Source organism: Castor canadensis, chromosome 7 (genome assembly GCF_047511655.1).
Source record: "Castor canadensis chromosome 7, mCasCan1.hap1v2, whole genome shotgun sequence".
NCBI lineage: Eukaryota > Metazoa > Chordata > Mammalia > Rodentia > Castoridae > Castor > Castor canadensis.
Window position 1 is genome coordinate 42,307,135 of NC_133392.1, and position 27,549 is coordinate 42,334,683.

Genomic DNA, 27,549 nt, shown 5'->3' on the forward strand with positions numbered 1-27,549 from the left:
TGGATGTCTTGTTGGCTTGCCTGAGAACCACTTTTTTGTTGCTCACTTTTGTATTTGCATATATTAACTGTGCAAAGGAGTTTTATTGTGATACTTTCATTCATCCATATAATGTACTTTCATCAAATTCACCTTTTCTATTGCTAAAAATGAGTCACTTTAAACAGTTGGGATATTCCAGTTCAAGCAAAAACTTATTTAATGGATTTTACACCAAGTTAGCAAATTGAAGAGCTCTCATTCTGAGTCTTGATATAAAAATATGTGCCAGAATCTTACCATCTTAGCCGTTAAATGACTGTGGAAGATTCATCCCTGTCTTCTGTAGTTTGAGCAAATGTTAAGTATTTCTCATCTTTAATGTTCATTTTTGCAAGATTTATACCTTGTCCTAAAGTTTGCTTTTCTTCTGTCAGTAATAAAGAATATCGCATGGCCCATGACCTGTGAGTTGCTTAAGGCTTTTTATTTTTTTTTTTATTCTGTCAATTTGATTCTGCTTAATAAGCAGTATGCATAGTATGGTAGGACTAACAGATTGCCCTGGGTTCAAATCCAGTTCCTTACTTCCTGGTTGTGAGACCCAGGTAATATATGCACCATGGCTTTCGGTTTTTGTGAATACAATGAGATAAAATCATCTAGGTTGAAGGGAGGGTAAAGCACGTGTGTTTGGTACATACTTCAGGCTCAAAACCACAACAGAATACTTATTACTTTCCTATGCCCTCCAGGATGGGAGTCAGCTTGAGGGTTCCCCAGCCTTCCCTTCTCTGCCCACCTCAGCCTCCTTTCATTCTGTGCCCCTTTATGTCCGTTTCCGGGCAGTTGAGCTGACTTATTACAGAATTCCTATGAATTTTAAATGAGTCTCCAGGTTTTTTGAGGTAGAATTGTTTTTTTTGGAGGAAGATTCAATCAAGCTGCTGAAGATGTTCAAGTGTCTCCTACTCAAGATTTTACCTCAGTTAAGTCACACTTAATGGGACATTTTTATTTTAATCTCACTGGATTTTTATTAAAACAATGGCTCAGTCTTCTCAAAGGAGTCTGAGGAGTCTGGCATAAGGCGTTTACCTTATGTCTACTCATTTACCAAAGTCATATGACTTATGATTGAATCACATGGTAAACATATTAATTACTTAAGAACAATTTGGACTGGGTATCTAGTTCAATGGTAGAATGCTTGCCTAGCATGCCCAAGATTCTGGGTTCAACTCCCAGCACCACACACACACACACACACACCCCCCCCAAAACAGGTTGCCAGGGATTCAGGGGTTGTGTTTCTCACCTAGAGTCCCAGCACTTAGAATTCGGAGGCAGGAAGATCATGAGTTCCAGGGCAGCCTGGGCTACACAATGAGACTCAGTCTCAAAACAAAACAAAAAAACTGTTTATGGCTCCCTTGTTGAAGATAACCATGTAAAATAGCGATAATATTTTCATGGAAATATTAAATAAAACAATTTCCGTAATTTTCATATGCATTTATGAGATTTAAGCACATTACTCTTCCTTATAGGTGATAAAGCTTAGAAAACTGGAAGTGCTCATTTCAAAACAATGACTATAAATGAAAAGAGGATAGACATGACTGTAATTTGCTAATAGCTCTTGCACATGTCCAATGCTTTCTAATGTCAATGGACTACTTTAGCTAAGTTTTTTTACTCAATACCAGCATACTTACAGAATATTTTTACACACTGTAATTTTGCTAAGTTTCACAGTATCTTCAGAACTGTGTATATTATAATAGAAACACATACCTAACTGAATTATTTCCACTCCCAGGTTTTTTAGGAAGAGTAAAAAATACAGTAGAAGCACAGCTTATTTTCTTGAAATAAGGGACTTGGAGTGTGTTCATCAATAAATAAGGGAGCAGCTAACACTGCTATTGAAATGTACTTGCAAAGTTCAGTGACACTATCAAAATCAGAAGAGTTTTTAATGTAAATTTTAACTCAAGTTAAAGCCAAAAGCTCTATACATTTTTTTCTGTGTTTATATGGTAATTTTTCTCAAACTGGAGAAACCTACCTTTCTAAAATAAAGTGAAATGTCAAAATAAAGAATACAAATTGCCCAAGAAAATGTTTTTAAAATTGCTTAAACTAGGTTTGAAAACAAAGAATTAAAAGAGAAAAAGCTAATAGTCAACATTTTCTTTCAAGATTCATGCCCAACTATCCATACCTGTGCTGATGAGAAGAAAACTGAGTAGCAAAAAGTTGAAAATGCCCCAATGAACAAATAGTTGTAAATGTCTACTGTATCAAATTGATTACTTTTTCTTAGGATCTTGAGGTGGGGTGAGAGAAGAGGGGATTCCTTCTTTGTGCAAAAAAAGCTCTTTTTTTTTTTTTTGCTATTTGGATACTAGTAGTTTTCCAGATTTTTGGTTATGGTTTAAGAATTGAAACATAGTGCTAGGCCATAAATCTTATATCTGTTGTTTCTTAAGTCAAAATTTATAGCTTGTTTCCCATCAACAAATTATAAGTGATATTTCCTTTCAGGCTTACAGAAATATTTAAGGACATAACAGCATTTTAAGACCTCAAATGTTATTTGTATTTTCAAAGGACACACACACACACACACACAGATGCTCACATATTTAATAAGAAAAACTTAAAAAATAAATTTAACTCTGAGAATAAGGAGGAACAGCTTGTATAGATTTTGTCAAACCAATGTAGAAAACAAAATGATTTAAGACACTGTGGCTAATTAAGATGATGTATGTTTAAAACTCTCCTTAGATATAACAATAATAATCTTTGAAACTCAAGAATTAATATACAGAGTTAATTAAGGCTAGATTAAAATTTTATGGAGGATTCCAAGTGCATCTTGCTGATTAGAAGGATGAAAGAAAATTTGAATGGGAGTTTCAGTACAGTCATCTCTCACCCTCCCAGTGAGGCCCCCTACCCAACACTCCAACCTCTCTACCATGCAATTCTGATATCCCTTCCACATTTCTTCCATTGCACTTACTACCCTACGTGTGGTATGTTTCTTGCTTACCATGCTTTCTCTCACTAGAACCTAAGCTCCATGAGAGCAGGGATCTAATGTTCAACCATTTGCATACCTAGCATCCAGAACCACACCTGACATGTCTCAATAGCTAACTTGGATGGCTTGCAATTTAGTTAATTGCATCAGATTTTTCTCATTTTCTTTTTTTTTTTTTTGGTGAGACAGGGTTTCAGGGCTTTACACTTGCAAAGCAGTTATTTACCACTTGAACCATGTCTCCAGTCAGTTTTATGCTGGTCATTTTGGAGATGAGGTTTAGTGATCTATTTGCCCAGGCTAGCCTTGAACCGAGATCCTCTCAATCTCAGTCTCTCAAGTAGCTAGGGTTACAGGCAAGAACCACCAGAGCACAACTTTCTTTCATTCTTAATTCACTCTTTACTACTTAAAAATACTTCCTTGTGGGGCAGTGACTTACACCCCTATTCCAAGATATTTGTAAGGTTGAGATGGAGAAGATAAGATTCGAGGCCAGCCTGGGCAAAAAACTAGTGCAACCCGATCTCACCCACACCACCAATAAAAAAACTGTACATGGTTGTGCTTGCCTGTCATCCCAGCTACACTGGAAGCCTAAGGCTGGCCTGGGCAAAAACAGGAGACCCTATCTCAAAAATAACCAAATCAAAAAAGGGGGGACAGGGTTAGAAGCATAGTTCAAGTGGAGAGCACCTGCCCAGCATAAGCATGAGGCTGAGTTCAAAAGATAAAACCCTTCCTCAGATTTTTCCAAAGCATTTCATTAGTCAGAATATAATGAAGTGTAACACACTGTCCCAAAATAACAGTGTAAAGCAATAGTAAAGGAGCTCTACTCCACACAGTAACTCAAGACTCAGGGTCTCAAAGCTGTAGAGTATAGAACACGTCACATTCTCGGCCACAGAGGAAGGGAGAAACTGGATTGTCAAAGGGATTTTTCTCATTGCCTTTAAATTATCATCACATTACTTTCACTATTGCTATTTCTTTGGAATGAACAAGTTACACAGGCCCATCTAACTCCAAGGAAATGGAAACCTAGAGAATATGGAGTGTTTGATGATCATCTCTGTATCATATGCATCTTTTATTTCACTAATGTATCCCAAACCCCTGCTACATATAGCATGGACTTCACATATATTTGTTAGATAAATAAAAAGCTAAAAAACAAATAGTCAAAATAATTAACCTTTTTAATTTTGAAAGGAAAAATACTCTCCATAGGAAGGCATTTCTACTCTTATGTTCATCAGCAGCCAAATGGAACTGGATATAAACATTTCCAAAACTCCAGCTTTGGTTTAATGCACAACTTTGAAACAACTCATTAATGCACACATCAAGATGCTACTAACAAATTCATTAATATCCAAGATTTGTTACTGTATGTCAAAGGTCATCCATGGTTAACATTTTCATTACAATGAACTGTGAAATTCCAGTGAGAAACATTTGCTGAAATTAGACTGAGTCTAGCACTCTTGAAAATCTAATTCACCCCCACACACCCCACAAACACACACACACACAAATGCACATGCATACACTTGCAAACTGCTCATTAGGGCATGAGAGCAATTTGATGGAAACAGAAATTAGATACTCGAAGGGTATTTGTAAACACGGGATATCATTTGGACAACTGTACAGAATCAGCAGAAAATTCTAAAGGCGGACATAAATAATAGCCAATAAGTGATAGGCTACAATAAACCACATCTAAATATGAAGGATCTCACTGCAGTAAACATGTTTGACAAACGAACACTAGAGCCATGACTGCAAGCCTTGCTCCATTCCACACAAAATCTCTAACCATTATACGGACAGATAAGAATCCACATGCATCAGAGAAGACAAATTATTTTTAATTTTATAAAACAAAAAATATAAATCCTTGTTAAACACTTCATTTAAAAATAGGCTTTATTTTAAAAGATGGCAATGCTCGAAGATGGCAGTTAACTTCTCCCATGTGTAAAAACGCTTTAAAAATATCAATACATTGGTTTGTAAGTCATATACTGCTGTCAGCTAAATGTTTTTTTTACAATTCTCAAATAACTGTCAAAGAGAGTTGTACGTTTTGTTATGAGCCCACCATGATAACCATGGCTTCAGAGCAAATGGGTGAACCATTCATGAAATACTAAATTTTTGATGTGATGCCATGAGCACACAGATTTAAAGACAACTGAGTAATAAACCAGCAGTAGCCTTTTTTTATTTTTATTTTTTGGGGATAGGAAAGTGTTAAATAATTTGCTCTAAATTGAGCAAATGTTTGAGAACTATAAAAACTGAAAAGGTCATCTTTTTTCCAATCTATCTATAAAGGGAAGAGAAAGGTGATGAAGTTAACTACTGATACAGTGTTTCACACATTCCACTTCATTTAAAATGGTTTTTGAGAGCCCGGCATGGTAGCATATTACTGTAATCTCAGCATTCAGGAGGCTGAGACAGGAGGATGGCAAGTTCAAGACCAGTCTGGCTACCTAGGAAGTTCCAGGCCAGCCTGGGTTACACAGTGAGACCCTGTCTCAAAAAGAACCAAAAACCAAAAAGAAAAACAATAAATGGTTTTTGAAGAAATAGCCACATTAAGCTCCCCTATACTAAATGAAAGTGTTTCACTTAAGACATGTATCATTTAATGCCAATGATATTGAAACATTCACGACTGACCCACAGAATTGGAAAGGACTCTTAGTAACTGCACACAATCTGCATTGCAGCATTGGATAATGATCAGTGTCCACTTCCTGAGGCAATAGAACATTCTACAAACCTATGATGGAAATAAGTAAGCTAAAAGGCTTTGGATATATACAGTATAAATTTCATTTTTAAAAAGAAAATATATACATGAATAAACAGAAAAGATGATTATATAGTCACATTATATTGAATAATGGCTGTGTCACTGGGTAGTGGAATTCTGAGTGAACATTTTGTTGTGCTAGGGAAATATTTTCAAAATACTCAATTTAAAAACCAAAGAAACTTTCATCAATGAACTATTTTGTCCTGTCTTCACATTTTAAATGTTTAAAGCTATCAACCGACATGAATTTGTCAGTGGCTACCCACACACATTTTGATATAAGATCTTTTGAAGATGGAAAAACAGCAAGATTATGGCCATTAAAAATGATTTAAACACTAAATACTGATAAGGAACTTTTAACATGAGGATCCTATAGCTATGTAATTCTACAGGAAAATCAGTCTCTTAACATCCCATCTTTAAAAGTTTTTCTCCTTTATCATGCTTGATAGTTTTTAGGTACTGTCTCTACACTAGTTTGGATTGAATGTTAATTTCTATTCACAAAAATCTTTCTCTGCACCAGCAACAGCACTGCTACTTAAGTTACATATAAGTCATTTAAGACTAAGTTTAGATGTATTGCTAATTATACAGCAAAAAGCAAAAGAGCTAAAAGCAGTTTAGGTTAGTAGTAAATTAACTGGATTTAAGGGTCTTGATTTTTTGGAAGCCTGCATGTTAAATACTGGTGATTTTTTAATTCTCAATGGAAATGGTGATGGCATTCACTGACCCAAGACAGCTCAAATTACAGTGTAATGAGGACATGACATAAGAACAAAATGCCAATAAATGATGTTCTTTCAAACATCACCAAAATATCTTCTTACAAATCAAAATACTTACAGAATTTCATCAATGCTTATTTAAAAATCCTAACAAGAAAATTTGCGAATACATACACACTTCATACTTCTTTACATTATACATTATTCACATTTACTTTTCAAAAGTCACAGAAAGAACCTGTAAACTTGAAATAACATAAAATTCACTGTTACATAAATGGTCTGCTTTACTTTCACATTTGTACAAGCTGCATTTTACTTATCTTACTAACTTTAGATAGGCCTTAGTCTTTAAGCTTTTAAGAATATTAGAAAAACAAGATTAAATTCAAGTATAGTCCTTTAGACTATTCTGAATATCAATTTTTATATGGGACAGGTCATGATGAGTAGATGAAGCTTCCCATGTTGATGGTATAGAATCATAAAACAAGGAAAAGCCACAAAACTGAGATCTGAAGTATCAAACCAATTCTGGGAAGTATCTTCAGACATCTGGCTTAATAAAACAAAAATATGTACCATTTTCCGAAGAATCTTGAACTTTTCAAGATTAGAATGTTATTTAATGTGCTTGGAACAATTTTTTAAGTAGTGATTAAAGCCCCAAAGTGCTTTTCTTAACCACGAGTAGACAAATACTCACTCCCAAGATGACACAGAGGCCATGCTTTTAGAATAGCAGGCTTTGAAAGACAATATATATGTGTGTGTACATGTACATGTGGTGGGAGGGGGGGACCGAAAAAAAAAAAACTTAACAGAACTTTTAAATCATATTTGACTGATTATTTAAAATTTCAATGGATTTAAGCAATCTGAATTATAAATACTCTCATTTAATAAAACACCCACACAATGACAAGAATGAGACTTTAATCAGTTTTAAGTGGAGTTTATAACACTAAGAGATAAAGGGTTGTTAACAAACACGAGAACAAATGGACATCTGATTGGTAGGAGGCATATGATCCTGTACATGTGTTTTTTTGTTTTTGTATCCTCAGTGCACAGCATTTACACACAGAGCCACTGCTGCACAACACAAGAGTGTCTGAAGAGGCTGAATCAGAGTAAGGCTGTTTAACAGACTGACATTTTTTAGTATATATATTCTATATGAAAACAGATTGAACTTTTGAACTGGCAGGTAGAAGGCAACTCTGCCAAATACTACAGTGAAAGCCCCCACTTTAGTGCACAGTTCCACCCCTTCCATCTGCATGCATGACACATTAACAGTATTTAAAGGTAAACGAGGCACTTTGTGGCAACCACAGCCATCGTTATGAACATATTGCACAAATTTTCTAGAACTAAACATGTAACTTGTACCCTACTTGTATTTTTTAAAGCTGAAACATTTGATGCTGCCGGTAAACTCCACTTAAGTTTATAACCTGTGCCACAGCAAAGAATGGTGATGCTATTTATTCAACTACCCTTTTTATAATTACAGCAAAAATGTCCAAGAGGAATTACAGAGGACTTGGGATGGTACAGGGCCCAACTGTAAGCTTTCTCGAAAGTGATGCCTTCAAGTAATTTCAGACATGTAAGCTGCTGCACATCCAAAAGTCTAAGAAAACATTCCAGAAACTTGGTAGAGATTACCTACAGAATGCATTTCAGGCTAATTATGAATACTGTCATAAATAAAGTTTTAATCAGGACTCAAAAACTTTTCAGTCATAGCAATTCTTGTCAAATTCTATGGGATGGTAACTGAAATAAAAGTAAGGAGAGTATGTATAATATATATTTATATATATATATAATATATATATAATGCCATTTTTCCATTTCCAATGACTACACCATAAAATGTAAGCAAGGCTTCTCAAAAACATTGAAACATTCAAAATCAAAACCCTCATTCAGACCTTCACATTCCAAAGGAAAAATAATAACAGTGCAAAAGCCCATTGTAATGTCATTACTTATGACCTGATCCTCTATGTTACATATTGGAACAATACAAGTTTATGTTTTAATATGCTGTGCCCCAAAACTGTAACAGAGAACAGGATTTATAACTAACTGAAAAAGATGAATAGTTGATTTCCATTTTAGTCAACAATTTTCAGCTTCATTAGAGACAAGGTAGCATATAAATTTCAATGGTCACATCTTAGGAACAGCTGTCACTAATGTTACCAATTTAACTTATGAACAGTCAATCAATATTTTATGTGTCAATGTTTATAAATGTGTAACTCCTAAGAGCTTTGTTAAAAATTTTAAAATTTTGTTGAATGAAACTGATGAGGTATGAAAAAATTTTTATGAAGAATATTTTAGATGAAGTTCTGCCTAGTCTAATTATCATCAAACTCTATAAATGCTGTCTAGTAGAGCCTGTGCAATATGTATTTGTAAATAAACTAGGTCAGACCACAGCTAGTGAACAATTTCAGCACCAATAAGTTATTGAAAATGGGACTTTACACCATGAAGAAATATAATGACTGGATATGCAAATGTCAAGATCTAATTTGAAAGACACAAAGTTCTGGGGGAAAAAAAATCCTTTTTAATATCTTCACATTACCTTTACAATAGTAGTTGTACTCTGCTTAGAACTGTATGCAGTCTGGGCATATCAAATATATGATGATATTTAAGTGAAAATTGGAGCCCTAGTCCCAACTGTAGCACTATGAAGAAATGACTCAACACTGCACATTAAAAAAAAAAAATTCTATTCTTTCAACAGCAAATCAGTAAAGCATATGTAGGACAATTACTATTGAAAAATTAAATGCCTTATTATTTGTGCAGTGTTGAAAATTTACTGCAACTCTAATTTCCTTTTTAACGCAATGTCTTTTTTAATATACACATTATATGTATTCAGTATTCAAGTAAAATTCCCTAACAGTTAATGACATTTAAAAAATGTGCAAAACTGCAAAACTCATTGTAATAGAATGTGTAAGGTCAAAAGGGTGGAACGGCTGACAGCTACTGGATTGAATAAGTGCATCATAAATCTTTAAAGAAAATAAAAACTTACTGTAGAATCTCAAATTGAAATTTCCTGTGCAGCATTACAAAATACTTTATATTTAATGAGAAGAAGAAAGCTTGTAGCCAGCACATGAAGCATCCATAGCAGGTATATGATTGAAAACTAATAAAATATGTGTAAGTCGTTGACTGATGTAGGTACTAATAGCATCTGACTTTCAGCACTGGCCTTGATTACACAGGAGATGGAGCAGTCATTACAATTGAGAAAACATATTTAATTTTAATAAATCATTGTCAATTTTTATGTTTCAAGCCCATTCTTTGTTGATAGCCTCCACATTTATATGGTTAAGTCATTGTTGCTGTGTTTCTTATTTATGACCACATTATTTTTATATCCCTTCATTTGTGGAATCTTAAGATGTTATAGAAGGTTCATTCCTGTACCCCAATACAGATTCACTCCCTCTAGCTGCCTTTTCTAGCACCAATATGCTGTAAAAAAAAAAAAAAAAAAATGCACAAACAACAAGCAGTGACAGCGGCCAATTCCTCAAATGTCCAGATTAATAACTGTAGCATGCTAAAGAAAGGTGTGTGTTAATAGCTGGAGATGGCATATGGTCCAGAATCCAGCATAAAATATATTCCTTTCTGAGCATTCCCTCCATTCTCCTAACCCAAATACATGCAATAGAATGTAGCAAAACCCTTTAGAAACTTCTCTTAGCCAACTGCAAACTTATCTGTTGCCACAAGTGCAAAGGGGTAGGATGTGAACCTATAATTCACAAAGCTCTTTAGCCACTTAATCGGTGACAGAACATAAAAGGGAAAATTCCTACGGATACGTATCAGTCTGTTTCCACTTTTATAAAACTGGAATAAAATGGGAAAGTGCCATCTTTATTAATCCTAATTGAATTTTAAATGTCCTTTTGACACAAAAAGGTATATACATAACACAGCTACACAACCTTTTTTCAACTGGACAACAAGTGTCAAAACCCTGTGGATGTATAGGGTAAAACGAGATTGGTCAGGAAAAAGAGAATTGTTCCTATAACTGGTAATCTGACACAATGTCCTATTGCCATTAAAAAAAAAAAAAAAAGGTCCATTTTCAGTTTATTCAAGTTTGTTTTCATGGTATTTTTATCCCTCTTGATAAAAAAAAAATCAGACTTTTGTAATCTGTGTATGCTGATCTTCATCAAAAGGTTCATTCTCTGGGTCAGAGTCAGTGGTGTCAGAGTATCTGTAATGATCAGGCTCATTGTCACTAACATCTGGCGTTACAGAAGTTGAACTGCTAGCCTCTGGATTTGATGGCTCTTCTACTGTTTTTGTGAAGTACAGCTTCACCTAGAGAAAGAAAATTTAAAATGAAAATCCACAATTATGACTAATCTTAAATTACTCAGGGAAGAGATATATATATATTTTAGCAAGCTCATTTTTAAGTACTATATAACAAACATGAACTTTAAAAGACAGTATCTTTTCTTGTTTGTTTGGTTGGTTTTTTTGTTTGTTTGATTCAGGGCTCCTATGTAGCCCAGGCTGGCCTCAAACTCACAATCCTCCTGTGTCAGCTCCCAGAGTCCTGGGATTACAGGCATGCACTACCACACCCAGCATGGTAACTATTTTTCAAATGAATTCTTACCAAGATTTCCTACATTTTCTTTCTTGCTATGTACTGAAAAAACTGGACTGTTAATAAATCTACAAAAGAAATGTAGATTTAAGGTCATTAAGAGTTCATACAATACAGTTTTTTCAATCAGAAAATTCAACTCATACATGGCTGAATTCTGAAAAAATGTTTCTCCTACTGCCTTTCTGAAACTGAGTGTATTTTCTGATATTGATGATACTATACAAACATACAAATACTGAGTAACAATCATGCTTAGGATCTACTTCATTTAAAGGAGAAAAGAGAAGGAAATTAACATAGATCATACAGTGGTCTAAAGAGTAGGTTAATGGCCTATACATTCCAAGTCAAAATAATTGTCACTCAAGTCTAACATATCAGGTATTTCCATTCTAAAGGAAAGGAAAGCCCAGAAAGATTAGGAAACTTGTTCAAGGTATGGGAAATCAGATTTGACTCCAAATCCCTTGCTTATTCTATACTCTCTCTCCTAATTTTTAAGTCATTATCAATTCTTCTCTTATAACCAACATCCACTTCATCAATAAATTCTTTAAGTCTACCTTCAAAATACCACAGATACATAATCTAACGGCTTCTTATAATCCCTCCCTGCTACTACTCTAGTCCAAGCAACCATCACCTCTCAGCTGAAATAAACCAGTCAGTAGTTCACTTATTTCCCGGCTTCCATTCTTATTTCTCCCTCCTCCCACCCCTACTTTCCTCACCAGTCTGTACTTTAAGGGAAGTAGGTGTAGTGAATGTCTGAAGACAAAACTCAGCTGACAGCTTCTGTGCACCAGGACTGATTTTCTTGTCCATTGTCTTTTAGTCAAAATGACTCATGCTACTCAAATGTATCAAGCTCATTTCTGTGTAGGGCTTTTTAATCTACTTTCCCTAGGTATTTGTTAGTTCACTCATTTCATTTAGGCCTCTTGCTTAAATATTATCCACTTGATCAGACCTTCTTTAACTATTCTAGCTAAAAAGCAACAAGATTATTTCCTTTTTGTTTTGTAGTGCTGGAAATTGAACCTAGGGCCTTGCCCATACTAAGCAAGCCTCTACCACTGAGCTACATCACCAGTGAAAACTTACTGCAATATTAAAACATAAAACAAAACTAGAGGGAAAGATATTTTAAAAGCTAATGGTTGCCAGGCATGGTGGTGCATGCCTATAGTTCCAGCAACTGATGTAAGGCTGTAGCTGAAGGACTGCTAGTTCAGTGCCAACCTGGGCCACAAAGCAAAAGGCAATGAAAATCTATGGGTTATAAAGGACACTTCAAAACACTTAAAGAAATTTAAGGTCCAAAGGCATTTAATATGAAATCCATTACGCTTAAAACATGTAGCTCTCCCTCTCCATTTTAGGTATTACTAACAATATTCTTAGGCTAAGAAGCTAAGGTTAGGTTTCTTGCATGTTATAAAAACAATGAAAAAACTGAAAATCAAGTAAAATAAAAACAGGAAAGGGAAAGAAAAATGGCAAACACAATTTGGGAATGATTACAAATCAGGTTTTTAAATCTGAAGAATTCTTGTCTAGAAACAGAAATACGTACATATAATACACATACTCATACATATTATACACAGACAAAAATAAAACAAATCAAATAATTCCAAGCCAAATTATGAGGAAATAAAGTGTGTTTTTCTTTTTTAAGGGTATAGCAGGAAGGACAATCAGAGAAGGCTTTTCAGAGAAGACGAGATTGAAGCTATGGCTGCAAACATGAGGACAACCATGTGAGGTGTTAGGGGAAAGGCTAAGGGGGGAGAGATACAGGGAGAAGGAAAAGAATTGGAAAGACTAGAGGCAAAAACACAGTATTTTAGAGAAGTAAAGCAAGACTACTGTTGCTGAATGTCAGGGAACAAGGAAAGAATGTGGCTAAGAGCTACGGTAGGAGAAAGTCCTGTGCTAAATTATATAGGTCCTTGTAGTTGCTACAGTGTTCAAAAAGTTAACAGGAGTGATGCAGTCAAGTCTATTTTAGTGTCACTGAGTAGTTGAGAATACGATGAAGGGAAACAAGAGTGGAAGGGGTGGATACACTCTATACAGATCATTCCAGAACATTTGAGCTTTCAAGCCTTTTCTTCTTCTCCCATTCCTATTTCATATCCCACTTACTTAACTCCTCTCCCAAACTTTATCCCCAATTTCTCCAAACCATGAAAAGGAATCAGCTAGGGTGGGCAATGTAGTTCACTGGTAGAATACTTGCTTAACATGCATAAGGCCCTGGGTTCCATCCCAGCACCACTGACAGGGAAAATAAATAAACTCTTTGGCTGTCTTGACATTTCATCAGAAACGTTCAAGTAACTGGTACATAATAAACAGTACTTCTAAATAACACATAATTAGGGCTCGTGGAGTGGCTCAAGTGGTAGAGCAAATGCACAGCAAGCGTGAGGCCTTGAGTTCAAATCCAAGCACCACAAAAAAAAAGATAATCGAAGTAATAAATAATTTAGTTTAAAAAAGAGTAAAAGCAAACTCTTTAGCTATATATCTGGAAACACACAACGCACAAACAGTGTAAACACACAAAACACCACCAACTCCCCAAATGTTTTAAACTGACCTTAAAATTTGGAGAAAAATATCGGTTGGCCTTGTCTTTATTTGCTTTGTCGAGGTCATTTTTTGTTAAAGTAAGTACTAGATATTCCTTGTCATTATCTGCACGTTCTATACTGCAGATACTATCAATTTCTTGATCACATAGACTTCCATTTTCTACTTTTTCTGAGGTTTCCTCTGGTCCTGGTATGAAGAACGTATTTACCCAAAAGTGAAACATTTTATCCTAAAACAAAAGAAAAAAATTGAAACCAATTTTCTTTTTAAATGTATTTTCCACCAATATAAAACATTTGCCACAAGAAGTCAATATAATACACTATGTATCATTTGATATTTTGAATGATGGTAAACACAATTTGTGGGCTACCAAATTCTTATTCATTGATTTTTCTTTTAGTCAAATTTTAGACCAAAAATATAATCTTGTAAGACCTGAGATAACTTACTTTTGTCTAAAGTCATAAGCAAGATAGTTTCTTTTTGATACTAGGTTAAGTAATGTTTTGAATTTATGTGTGTGTAGGTATAAACAAAATTTAGGTTTTTTATTTTAATATAGTTCTTGGAAGGTTAATAAAACATCCCTAATCAAGTATGGCTGATAATCAAAACCCACAAACAGCTAGTTATAGTGGTACATGCCTGTAATTCTAGCACTTGGGAGGGGGAATCAGAAGGATCTGAGTTCAAGGGTAGTCTGGGCTACATAGTAAGTTATAGGCCAGCCCATACATATAGCAAGCCCTGTCTCAAAACACAAAAACAAACAAACAAACAAACAAACAAAAAAACACAGAAAAAGTTCATCACTTCAAATCTTTCTTGACCAAGATAAAAATTCTGTGTGATCTTTTGATAGTTAATGATGATCCCTGGGACATCTTATCTGGTGTCTTCTATGCCATTTAAATCTTCTATTCTAATTTAGCTTCAAGTCCCCCCCACCCCCAAGAAGATGATAAAAGACTGTTGGGGGCCTTATGTCTCAAATTTCACTGTACCTTTTAACAGTACTTAGAAAGACAATCTTATATATGACAAATCTTTCTAAAAATTAATTTAAATTATTTTATCAGTCATTGCATTAGTAACTATATTTTACCTAAAAATCAAAAGGAAATAAGCTAACTTTCCAAAAATGTAGATCCCTCAGACTAATTATAATAAAACTGTTTTTAAATCAGAGTAGGCATTTAAATACAACAGGGAAAGTCACATAAAATGGAAATTCATTGAAATAATCCAAGATATACAAATACATTACAAATATTTAATCTTTCATTTTACTTGTGCTAATGTAAAGTGTAGATGATAATAATAAGGAATTAGCACACTTGGTTGTTCTTGGTCCCCCTTTCTGAGATAACCCACTTTTAATCAACCGAAAGTGTAATCTTTTGAGAATAGGAAAGCTCATGCTCTTTCTGTTTTTTGAACTTTGAACTCTGAGACCCTCAGTGACAGGGTTCAGTCACAGCACAAATGTCAATTCAGTGGTGAAATGATTTCAAAGCCCTGGTCTCAGGAGAAGGTTAATTTTCATTTGTGAAAACATAAAATCTTTAAGAATTTACTGATACTCAATACCCAAAATGCTTTTTTTTGTTGTTTTTTTTGAGACAGGGTCTTTATATGTAGCCCAGGCTGGCTTTGAACTCTCAATCCTCCTGCCACAGCTTCCTGAGTGCTGGGATTATAGATGTGCACTACCACATCTAGCTAAAATGCAGTCAGTTCTTGACCTCATCTAGACCCGCATCTAGATCTCCATTGTTAAATCTTTTTAGGCTTGTGTTAGGTATCTGTGAAAATTTTGCTTAAGTGTAAACTTCATACCATACTGTCAGTTTTTGTCTTAATAAAACTGTAGATTTATAATCCCGGGGGGGAAGGGAGTGTAATCCTTTCCCAATAACCTTTACTATTACTTTCTCTTAAAAAAACCCAAAAAACATTTAGCACACTCCTGGATGGGTCTGGGGATATGGCTCAAGTGGTAGGCAAGCAAAGCAACGCTGAGTTTAAATCCCAGTACTGAAAAAAGAAAGAAGAATTAGAACATCTCTAAAGGTACAGGGAAATGGTGAGCCAAATGTCTGTTTTTAAAAACGAAAAACAGCATTTTGTACCTGAGTCTTCTTATGAATGTAAGAAAAAGCTTTCTCTCTCTTTTTTTTTTTCTTTTTTTTTGGGGGGGGCAGCACTAGGGGTTGAAGTCAGGGTTTCACACTTGCTAGGCAGGCACTCTACCACTTGAGGCACTCTGCCATTCCCTTTTATGCTGGTTATTTGTGAGAGAGGGTCTCACACTGAATAACGAGGCCAGCCTGGACCAAGACCCTCCTATTTGTGCTTCCTATGTAGCTGGGATGACAGGCTTGAGCCACTGCACCTCACAAGAAAAAAACTTTCAAATTATCTTAATTTTGAAACAAATGCTAACATTTCCTAGATTCACAAAAAATAGTGTTTTTAAACTACAGAGATATATTTAATGTTTATTTTTACATAACAGAAGAAAATGAGTTTCTGGTGAAAATTATCACGTTAACATTTTGTGATTTTTCCAGCTACTTGGATTCTGGATAAAGGAAATTAAATTTCTTTTGATAAGTTAAATTAGGCCTACAATTCCTCTGGTAAGCAAAACTTCCTCATATTATCTTTCTGGGGAAAAAAAGCCCTAAAAGCTGAGAAAATGAAATTCTCCTTCTAACAGTATCTGAAAATTGGCAATGCATTGTATAGTATGTTTAACAAGACAGTAAAACTACATAAAGGTAGTATTTTCCCATTACTAGTTACAAAATTTATACCTTAGAATCACTGTAAATGTTCATACTTAATATTTTAAATCAAGATAGTTTGTTTTATAATTGAGCTCTTGCATATAGCTTAGTAAATGCAAACTTGCTAATACTGTAAATGTACATATTTTAATTAAACACTACATTTTTCATTCTTTATTACTTCCTCTTCTGTCTTAGCTAAAAAAACTAAATATTCAGTACATCTGGGGACACTAGATATATAAAATAATTCAGACGCAAGAAACATAAATGGAGAAAATGGTATGTGTCATTATGTAAGACCATAACACATTTTGTTTTTACCTATGGACCAAAATTTTAAACTTATGGTCCCATGCTAATTTCTTCTCAATTAATCATGCTTCTAAAGAGGATTACACTTGACCAAATGACAATATGTATGCAATCATTCATACTTTTAAAAATTTCTTTGCATAACCCCCGTTAAGGAAATTTCATCTCATGTTACAAGACCATGCAGCCTTTTCCTTCTAACAGGATTATTTATTGCTATAATGTCTCAACAATGCCACGGTAAGTAAAATGTCTGCAGATCTAATGGAAAGCTAGTTTATAAGATGTTAATCGTAAAAAAAAAAGCGTATCTGTTAATCGTAAAAAAAAAAGCGTATCTCTTAATCTCTCCATACACAATGATTTCTACTTAACTAAAGACTTTAAGAACTGAGGTTACTCTTCAGGGGGTGACTATTTTTGACATTTTTCCAATAAAAGTAAGCACAAACCTTTTTTAGCATCTTGTTCTGCTTGTGGAAGAACTCTACTTTGATGTCACCACACACAGGCAATGGCTGAGGGAACTCAAAGTACATGAACTTGTCTTCCCGTCGTGTGGGTCCTGAATTGGAGGAATATATCTTCACCTTTAGCTGGCAGACCACAAACTGAGGATCTGCATGGTTAAATACATATAAGCATCATTTCACAGGAAACACTTTAAACTGTCAAACTAGTAGAAAACTATTTTAATGATCAAGTATCAGTAATATACACAAAATGGGAATTCTCCATTTGTACTCCTAGATCTAAAACAAATCAGTGGAAATAAATTGGGTAAAAAATACAATAAATGTAAAGTTTTATCCAATTTGAACCTTCAAAATAATTCTATCATATACTAACTAGTTTAACCTTGGGATTTACTGTATCAAAGCTTCACATTAAAATTATGCTAAAAATCCTATTATTAATTACTTAAGGCATAAAATTAATTTTTAACATTTTTCTAGCAGTTTTGTGAACTGCATAAATGATAACTTTTAAAACATGTTTACTGTACTATTGTCTCTAGCATGTCAAAAATTACATTTTCACAAAAGGAAAGAGAACATAACCCATAACAAAGTCATACTAGATTCCACAAACACAATCCTAGAAATTTTAAAAAATATTACTCCACAATTTGTTTTACTGATAGCATATATATTATTATAAAAGCATATAAAGTCACCACCATGAGAAAGAGCAAGGAAAATATCTGAAATGTAACAGACCTCAAGTGAACTACAGCATAGCCTTCCTTCCCTCCAAAACACTGCATTTTCATTAAGAACCATTTTGGCTTTGACCTATGTCTGTTTTCAAATAACTGGTAAAGTAAAACTTTTCAAAATTCACTATGTTTTAGGCTAGCAATTCAACTAAATGGAAGGTGTGGAAAGGGAAAAATTTGTTTTATTTTTAAAATCTACTCAAATTCATGACATTAATCTAGAAATAAGAGTTAATGTTTGCGAAGATCCTAGGACTTTTAAAAACTTAAGTTTACCTAAATAATTTGAGACGGTATAATTCATTTGTAATATACATGAACTGTTTGAAAACAAAAGACAATTGAAACAAACTATTAACCTTAGGCGGTAAGAAGTGGGTCTTGAAGGAAACATGCCAAGACAAGAAATAGAAATATTATTTATAAATACAAATTATATTATTTGTAAATAACATAATTAAAGAATATTATTTATAAATATAAATTATCAGCACCAAAAGGCATCACCATCCTTCAAGATGAAAAACAATCTCACATTTTTATCAATATGAACAATGACTGAGAACAAGGCAAAAGTCAAACCACTTCAAATGAAATTTCCAACTTAATATCTACTGGACATATAGTTAATATTTAAAGCAGTATCAGCAATCACATAGTAAATAGGAAGTTTGATAAAAACATGGGGCTTTTCTAACAGATTTGCAAGATACTAGCCATGAGAAAAAGCCACCCCCAAGGGGAAATATTATATCAAAAATGTATCAATAGATTTCATTTTTTTGACAAAAGGTTCAAAGTACAATGAGCCATTTTACAAGCCAATGTGATAATGAAAATTTTACTGGGAGGTCTAGCTTGAAAAAGCAAATTAATAAGGTATGAAGTTTCAAAGCTGTAATAAAATTAACCAGGATGAAAATGCCTTATAATCTTATTAACTGTGTTAATTCAGAATCTGGTAAGACACTGATGTTAGGATTAGAAAACTGACAGTATAAGCCAGATTTCAAATATTATATCTAAGATGTACATCTTCAAGAATTTTAGAATTGTTATAAACTATCGACAAGCTAATTATAAATCAAGTGTTAACTTAGAATATTCCCTAAAAACTAAGCTAAAGATGACTCTATGAATCATTCTCTTGAACAGGACTAAATCTTTGAATATAAATGGCAAAAGAGAAACTAAATGAATCCCACTTGATTGCACTACCACATCTGGCTTATATAAGTAACATTAATAGTTTTATTTCCACTACTTCTTTCCTCCTGCAATCATGACTTTTTACATGATTGTCCTTAAAACACAGTTCAGGCCTCCAGTGTTACGACAATGTAGTATTTATCACCTCAAGTCGGAAGTCCCATTCAAGAGCCTCTAACAGTCATCCACATATACCATTCCTGTTCTATTCTTGCCTACTATAATACATTTTTTTCTGCTGTTGTAGTTAAAGTTATTTCTTATTGCCTATCATACTTCCTGCAGATTTAATCCCCTTCTAAACTGTATGCTTTCTCCAATGTTCATTCAATAAAGAGCTGGTAGACTTCCTTCATGAAAGTGACTGACAACCCCTAAAACCTTCTTTTTGTGAATAAAGGATTTATAATTTATGCATACAATCTCCCATTTAACAAAATATTGATTGTATTTTAATATAGTTTTAATATATAATATCAAATCACAATGTATAAACAGAGAACCAGGAAATTAGGAAAGATTTACAATGAAATCTATATTACATGTAGACTTAAAATGTAAATGTAATTCTGCAAGACCAAAAAAGAAAAAGAACAAAACAGTGGTTCAAATACAAGGAGGTAGAACAGAACTGATGAGAAATCTTACTGACCTGAATACTGAACTGAATGTTCTCTTTCCCTTATTATCTCTATAGTACCTTTAGTTTGGCTCTTATACTGGTATCTATACTACAGGAAGAGCATTAAGGGCATGAGGGGTTTTTTTCCCATCCTTTCTCTTCCATGAATCTGGGAAGTTTCTATGTCAATCACCTCCAACAACCCAGAGCCTTGCACTGAGCAGTTTTAAGACTGTACTGCAATGAAAAAACATCAATGAGGCTCCCCTGGAAGCCTTTAAAAAAAAATTTTTTTTTTTCGGTACTGGGTCTTGAACCTTGAGCCGCTCCACCAGCTCTATTTTTGTGAAGGGTTTTTCAAGATAAGGTCTCACAGAACTGTTTGCCCGGGCTGGCTTCAAACCAGCCAGATTCTCCTGATCTCTGCCTCCTGAGTAGCTAGGATTGCAGGTATGAGCCACCAGCGCCTGACACCTTGGAAGCTTTTAACATGCTGTATTAATAAGTATGGGGTCTTCAAAAGACTTGCCTTGTCCTTAAAATATTAGAAAGATCTGGTAATGGTGGTTATACCTATCTGACAAAGATAAACAAGTTTAAGAAATTAATTTTCTAGGTGTAAATTAATTTTTAGAGATAGAAAAAAATTTAGTTGCATAATATTTTCAAGAAGCAAAAGCTTAAAGCTAAAAGTTAAAACCACTAAAAACTGCAAAATCACTGAAATGATATTAGAGGCATTAAAAGAAATAGTAAAGTGGTATCTTATCTAGAAACTATAAAATTATACTGTAAATACAAATAAAAAGCTATTTCAATTCTTAAATATGAAAACATGATTGACTACTTCAAGGTGATATTTAAATGTCAGTATTAAACACTGTTATAGAAGAAAGTAGCAGCAGTCTGCTGCTGAATAACACTTCTTTCCATAATTCTTCCTTAATTAATGCCTTAGGTTCAATTATTAAGCTTGCCATCAGTATAGTTAAGAACTCTAGCCAAGAACAGCGGAGAAGGAAAATAGGATCAGGATGACTGAGCTAGCTAGTACACTGAGATAGGAAAGAGAAATAAATTAGAGGCAGACGTCAATGACATGACCTGTACTTAGTACTTATCTAGGAGGTTTCAGATTTTAAAATCTGTTCATTTTATTGACGAGCAAACTCAAAGAGAAGTACATGATATGCCTTGGTTACACAGCACATCAATGACAAAGCTAGTACTGTCACCAAGATCCAAATTGAGGTTTTCTCTAATACTCCACACATTCTGACTCTGTCTTATTCTTTACTCATTGTACTTGCTACCATAACTTACCACTTCTTTCATTTTCATTGCCCTGTCACCGTCTTCCTAAGATGAAGGAGGAATTGGTTTTCTGCCCAAAGATTCAAAGATGAATCTTACTATCATTCTCACACTGGATCTCTGATGCAGTTTTCAGTCATCTGGCAGAACTTAGGCTGCATTTGGTGGTTGTGGCATAAAATATTTCTTTCATAAATATAATTTGGTTTCAAAACCATTTAACAAACATTGTCCTTGGCTTCCCAATGAACTGAACAACAGAGCTAATTAAATAATTCCAATACTTCAGAAATATACTATCCTGCATAAATTTCAAATGTGGTAAATTTCTTTCTAGAGTTTTACACATACTTCTAGATATGTTAAGAAAAGTGTTCCAACACATGGAAGGATAAGAATTTAGAGCACTTACTGCAAGTTCCGCCACTGAACATTGGAATAGTTTCAAACATCATCTTGTGAAACAACAGTGCCACTGGTCTATAATCCAGGTGATTCTTTAGCAGGTAGCTATAATAATACACATAGCGCCTCTGACTGGGAATAGTTACTCCCTGGTGGACAGAAAAAAAAAGAGAGAGAAGAGAGAGAGAAGCCAAATTCAAAAGAAAAGTTCCATTATTGTTATTTCAATAAATTGCTAATAAGTGAGTTGTACCCATTTGAAGAACACATATACATTAACAATTTGACCTTAAGTGCATTATATTTAAATCCAACCTAATAACAGAGAAAATAGAGTAACATCAATATGAAGGAAAATATTAGAATAACAACTTTTCTTCCTTAAAATAAAATTATAACACCACATTTATTCAAAGATCACAACAATGCCCTGACCCATGAACTCAATAAGCAAAGGCTACTATGAATGCAAAAGAACTGTCAAAGGCGTTTGCACTATAGCCATGCTCTTTACACTCACATCTCCCTGCAAGGACTTCTGGACTCTTATTAAGCAAACAATTCCTCACAAATTTGGTTATCAACTTCCCAAGCAAAAGCATATCAGAATCAGCAAGCCAGACAGAAGCACACTGCCTTTAAGAGGCACAAACAGCAGTGGTAAAAAGTGATGTTTATTTTAGAGCCTATCAAAAGTGGGAATATGCAGCTAACATAATATATGAACACAACAACCCGCAAACAAAGGCACTTAAAGATGTTTCTGTTCTACATGCATCTCTTTGTTGAAGAAACTAGGGAAGTACAAAAAGGTTTAGAAAATATTCAGTACTACAAATGCTTACAAGATTTATAATTCATGTGGGATTTAAAAGGGGAACCTGAGTTATCTAAGAAAAAAAAAATCTCACATGTACAACAATGCATTCACTAAAGATGCTCAATAAATAAGGTCTAGGAATGCTTATCTAAGTTTCTTTTGTAGTATACAATGAGACTTAAGAAATATTCAACTTAGAAATATAAAGCAAATAATAAACATTAAGTTTGACAGTTAAAAGTGACTTGCAGAAAACAGTACTTTAAAGTATATACTCAAGAGGAAAAGGAATTCACAATATTTCCCCAATGTGCTGAAACTCTAGACAGAAATATCTTCCCCCTAACAGAAAGCATAAAACACATTCATGTGAATTTTACAACAGGTATGCTAAATGACAAGTATGGGGCATTCTCAGTAAAATTTTAAAGGTCCGCATGATTTATTACAATTATATATGCATATACAAAATATAATGTAATATATAACAATATGTATGAGCATAAAATGATATAACCATATATTTCATAGTCTGACAACCCGGATTTGAATGTTGACAGTCAAAACACAACACCAGTGTACAGGAAAATATACTGTTCCTTCTTAACAAGATTCTCATAAGGATCAAACAGTAAATGCAATTACACAAAACCATCTGCAAAGTACAAAATGATATACAAATATTAACAGTTTTAGAAATTTTACCTATACTTAAGGTGTAACTTTGGAATAGCTGAAATTTTATTTCTATGTATTTTTCTTAAAGAAGTGGTAGTAAAGTAGCACTACTTTGAAGAACTGTTACAGAAAATAATGTTTAAAAATGTTTAAATTTAACTTAAAATGGTTTACTGTACCACATTATTTAATGCAACTTCAGCAAGCAATTTGTCATTCATGATTATGAAGATAAAACAGCATTGCTAAGTGAGCTGGGGGAAATAGCAGATGGAAGATGGAAGGAAAGTATACTTTTTTGAACCAAGTGAACTTTTGAGTCTAGTCAAACATTAAATAAATTTAAGAAGTTTTAAAATCTATGCAAAGCTAAGCATGGTGGTGCATGCTTGTAATCTTTGCACTCCAGAGGCTGAGGAAGGATTACTGAGTTAAAAGCCAGCCTGGGCTATATACCAGATCCTGTTTCAGAGTAAAACAAAGTCAATCAAAGTCTGTAAGAAAAGGTCATCAAGTTATTGTTTGTTGGGGTTTAGTGAATGATAGATATTTATCTATGTCCATTATTGGTATAAATTTGTATGCAATAAACTCAAGAAGCCTATTTTTCAGTCCTGCCTTTCATTAACTCCAAAGTCAATGCTCAAAGGGATTTCTCAAAGCATCCCTTCTGTGAAAATACTCTAGTTCAACTCTCCTGTTATTCTCCCTATACCTTCCCACTGACTCCCTCTATTCAACAGCTTTTAGTACATACTGTTGTGTCCTAACCTGCACAGATGTAATGCATTTTGGTATTGTTGACTCGTATTATTCTCTTTTCCTTTCCCTCCTCCCCCCGAGTTCCATATAGTAGTTCTGCTATTACAAACATGTTCTACATTTAAGTTTGTATAAGATCATGTTTGTTTTTGTGTGTATGTTTACCTCGTTTGTGTGTATGTGGGTACTTGTGAGAGGGAAGGGTGAACTAAGGAGATGAAGGTAAGGGAACATGGTTTCCTAATACATAAACAAAACAGAGCAGTGAAACCTCTTGCAATTGTAATTAAGTGGTTTGCAAGGAGGTTGGGGAGATCTAACCATTCAGAATTGTCACAAAGAAGAATCCCCCTTGTACAACAAATATATCCTAGCAAAATGGAAAAACAAATCTCAAGAAGCAAGTGATTGGTAGTATACATATAGTGGATGTTTGATTAATCCTTACCAAAAAGGGCTACGCAAACATAAATACACAAATCTGCTACTTTTCAATACTGGGCCATTAATTTATGTGTGAGTATCAGCTGGACCAAAATTACAAACTTCAGAGCTTCAACTTAACCACTATTCTGCCATCTCTTCTGCTAGAGGAAGAAAACATAGCTGAGAGACAGTAGTGATTGATACATGTAGGGTTATAGAAAAGGGAAGTGAGGGAAGTCCAGCAATATGGCAAAGGTCTAGGCAACAGTAAAGGTCAGATATGGGTATGCCAGTCAGCATTGTAACTGACACACACATATGCACACAAGTGTGTTGCATACATATACACACACACACAAAATGGGAGACAAACTAGAGATTAAATTCATTTAGAGTACTTCATCTTTGATCCTTACTATCTATTCATTTACCAAAATCCAGTTGTAGATGACAGTTCTAGTTTGCTATACCCTTTCTATTTCAATGTCTTCCTGTAATTTTCTAACAGACAACTGATTATCAAGCCTCTGACTGATTTATTCTCCATCTATCTCTTGTGCCACTCCAGGATTAATTTTATAGAAATATAAGATGAATCACATTACCAACTCAAATATTAGATGGTATCCTGGTAACCACCTAAATAAGAACAATTTATTGCACACTGCAGCTCACATAAAAATATAGTCCCAACCTCTTTTCCCACTCTTCTTCTCACAATTTCCTTGCTTCTACAATTACTCCTACTTTTGGCCAAATCATTTAATTTGGACTTTCTGGTTTTCCCTCTTTTAAAAAGATACGCTATTTTGGACTAGAGTTGTGGCTCAAGCCATAAAGTGCCTGCTTTATAAGTGTGTTCTGAGTTCAAACTGCAGTACTACCAAAGCCCTGAGTTCAAACCTCAGTACCACCAAAAAAAAAAAAAAGTTCTTTATCAGATTAAGATATAAGGGTATGTTAGCAGTCACCTGCTAAGTTTTACACGGTTTTAAACACCTGAACCATTTTCAATGTCACCTCTTCAATACAGTTTTTATCTCCTTTCTTATACTTAAAGTGTGATTCCCTTTCTCCCCTATTCTCTTTTTCCCTTAATTGGCTTTAAATGAGATATACTGATATTACTGGCATTTTCAGATAATCAATGACTTATTAGTTCAAATGTTTTATTACTGCTTCCTAACTCTCTAATTTCTATTTTTGTTCTTATCAATCCCTACTTGTTATTAATCTTAATAATCTCTAATATGAATCTGTATTTCTTCATTGACTTGAAAATTGTTTTTAAAATGTGGCTTTAAATTTCCATAATGATGTGAATGAAACTTTTAATAGTTTATGGAATTATAATCAAGAAATGGGGCTTATATATTTACCACCTACATGTCTTATTTTGTGCCTTCTTAAAGCATTCTAAAGATTTCTACTATCATTTCTACCAATTTTCTTCTTCACTTCACTCAGATGCTACTTAATATATTTTGATGTTAGTTCAGCACATACAATTCATAACAGCAAAGTGTTCATATGGAGCATACCTTCCTTGAATTTGTATAACATTTTTGACTCAGTTTTATGCTTTTTGCTTTGGGTGCTACTCAGATACTGAGGTCCTGTAGTCTGCTTTTGAAATTTACATTTTCTTAATAGATCTTTAATCAACTATTTATTTTTAATGCTGAGTTATTTGATGTAAATCTCTTACATATGATTAATCTCTTAAAATAAAGAGAGACTGGAAAGAATGGGTTATACACAACTTTTAAACCTAAATACTGCCATAATACTATCAGATTAGATTATCATCTTGTACCACAAAATACGTTTGTTCATATTCTATGCATCAACACCCTGACATCACCTTCTCTAAGACAAATTCATAATTTCTCAGCTTAAAAGGAATTTTCTACTTTAGTAAACTTTTCCAGTAAATAGGAAAACTTTGTCTCACCTCTAAAAAGAAATAAGGTGTATGTTTCAACCTAATAGTGGTAGTTTGAAGCTTAGAAATCTACATTTCAGAATGATCACAGTAAGATTAGTATAGGATAGTAGTTCAAAAAGGAAGAAAACATGGCTCTTAGAACTGGCTTATTATTACAATGACAACATACAACAGTAGTTATTGTAGCTACTTGCCAATATTCTACACATATTCTTAACAGGACCACAACTTTACAAGGTAGATATTATCATTTTTGGGATTTTTTGTTTGTTTGTTTTTAATGTATCTCTTTTTATTTATGTAGCTCAGGATGGCCTCAAACTGGATATCCTCCTGCCTCAGCCTCTGAAGGACTGGGGTTATAGGTGTATACAACCACACCAGAATTATCACCTCTATTTTAAGGATAAGAACAGTCTCACGGCACATGTCTTGTTCAAAATCAAGATCTGGACCTAAATGTGAGTCTGAGTTTAAAACATTTATTCAGCTGCCTGGGTTTTACTAATAACAGACATACTAACTATGTGATTTATATGAATTCATAACCTCTTTGAACTCTTATTTTTCCCATCTACGAAAAATCTGCAAATTTTAAGTATTATTGGGTTTCAGTTCTATGAAATGAATTATGTTATACAATGTGCTACATGATCCACAGAATCCTTGAGAATAAATGTGAAAGACAACTGAGATGCTTCTATCTGCCCAGCATCCTTTACCCTCCTTGTGGGTAGTTATTATTCTCCCTGTGGGCTGTGAGTGTTGGGTCCTATTCTTGGGCTTCAGGGTCAATCACAGAATTCCATTCCCTAGCTGGAATGTTTGGGTTCAGAAATAGACATATTCCCAAATCTAGGGAAAACAGAACCCAAACTAAGAATTTTTTCTGAAATTGTAGATCTTTTAATTAGAATATAAACCAGAAGCTACTGGGAACTATACCTTGCAGAGATCCTATCTGAAAATATTTACAAAATGATGAGGAAGAGGGAGGGGAGGAAAGGAGAAACAATCCTAACATCTGCTGAGCATCTAGATCCAGACCAGAGCTTCAGGTTATGTAGTCAGTAAGTCTCCTTTTGTTTAAACTTAAAACTTTGAATTGGGATTATCTGCCTTGAAACTAAAA

At 34.1% G+C, this 27,549-nt stretch overlaps 1 protein-coding gene across 1 annotated transcript in view; it reads right to left on the bottom strand.

The window, feature by feature from the left end:
* Positions 1-4,890: 4,890 nt before the first annotated feature.
* The window catches only part of Pten (phosphatase and tensin homolog), a 74,071-nt gene continuing 51,412 nt past the window's right edge, over positions 4,891-27,549 (bottom strand). The window contains exons 5-8 of the mRNA XM_074078833.1: positions 21,791-21,932; positions 17,467-17,633; positions 13,909-14,133; positions 4,891-11,002 (exon numbers count right to left, since the gene is read on the bottom strand). Of these exons, the coding sequence (XP_073934934.1) occupies positions 10,817-11,002; positions 13,909-14,133; positions 17,467-17,633; positions 21,791-21,932 (720 nt within the window). The 3' untranslated portion in view covers positions 4,891-10,816. The remainder of the gene's footprint in view (positions 11,003-13,908; positions 14,134-17,466; positions 17,634-21,790; positions 21,933-27,549) is intronic.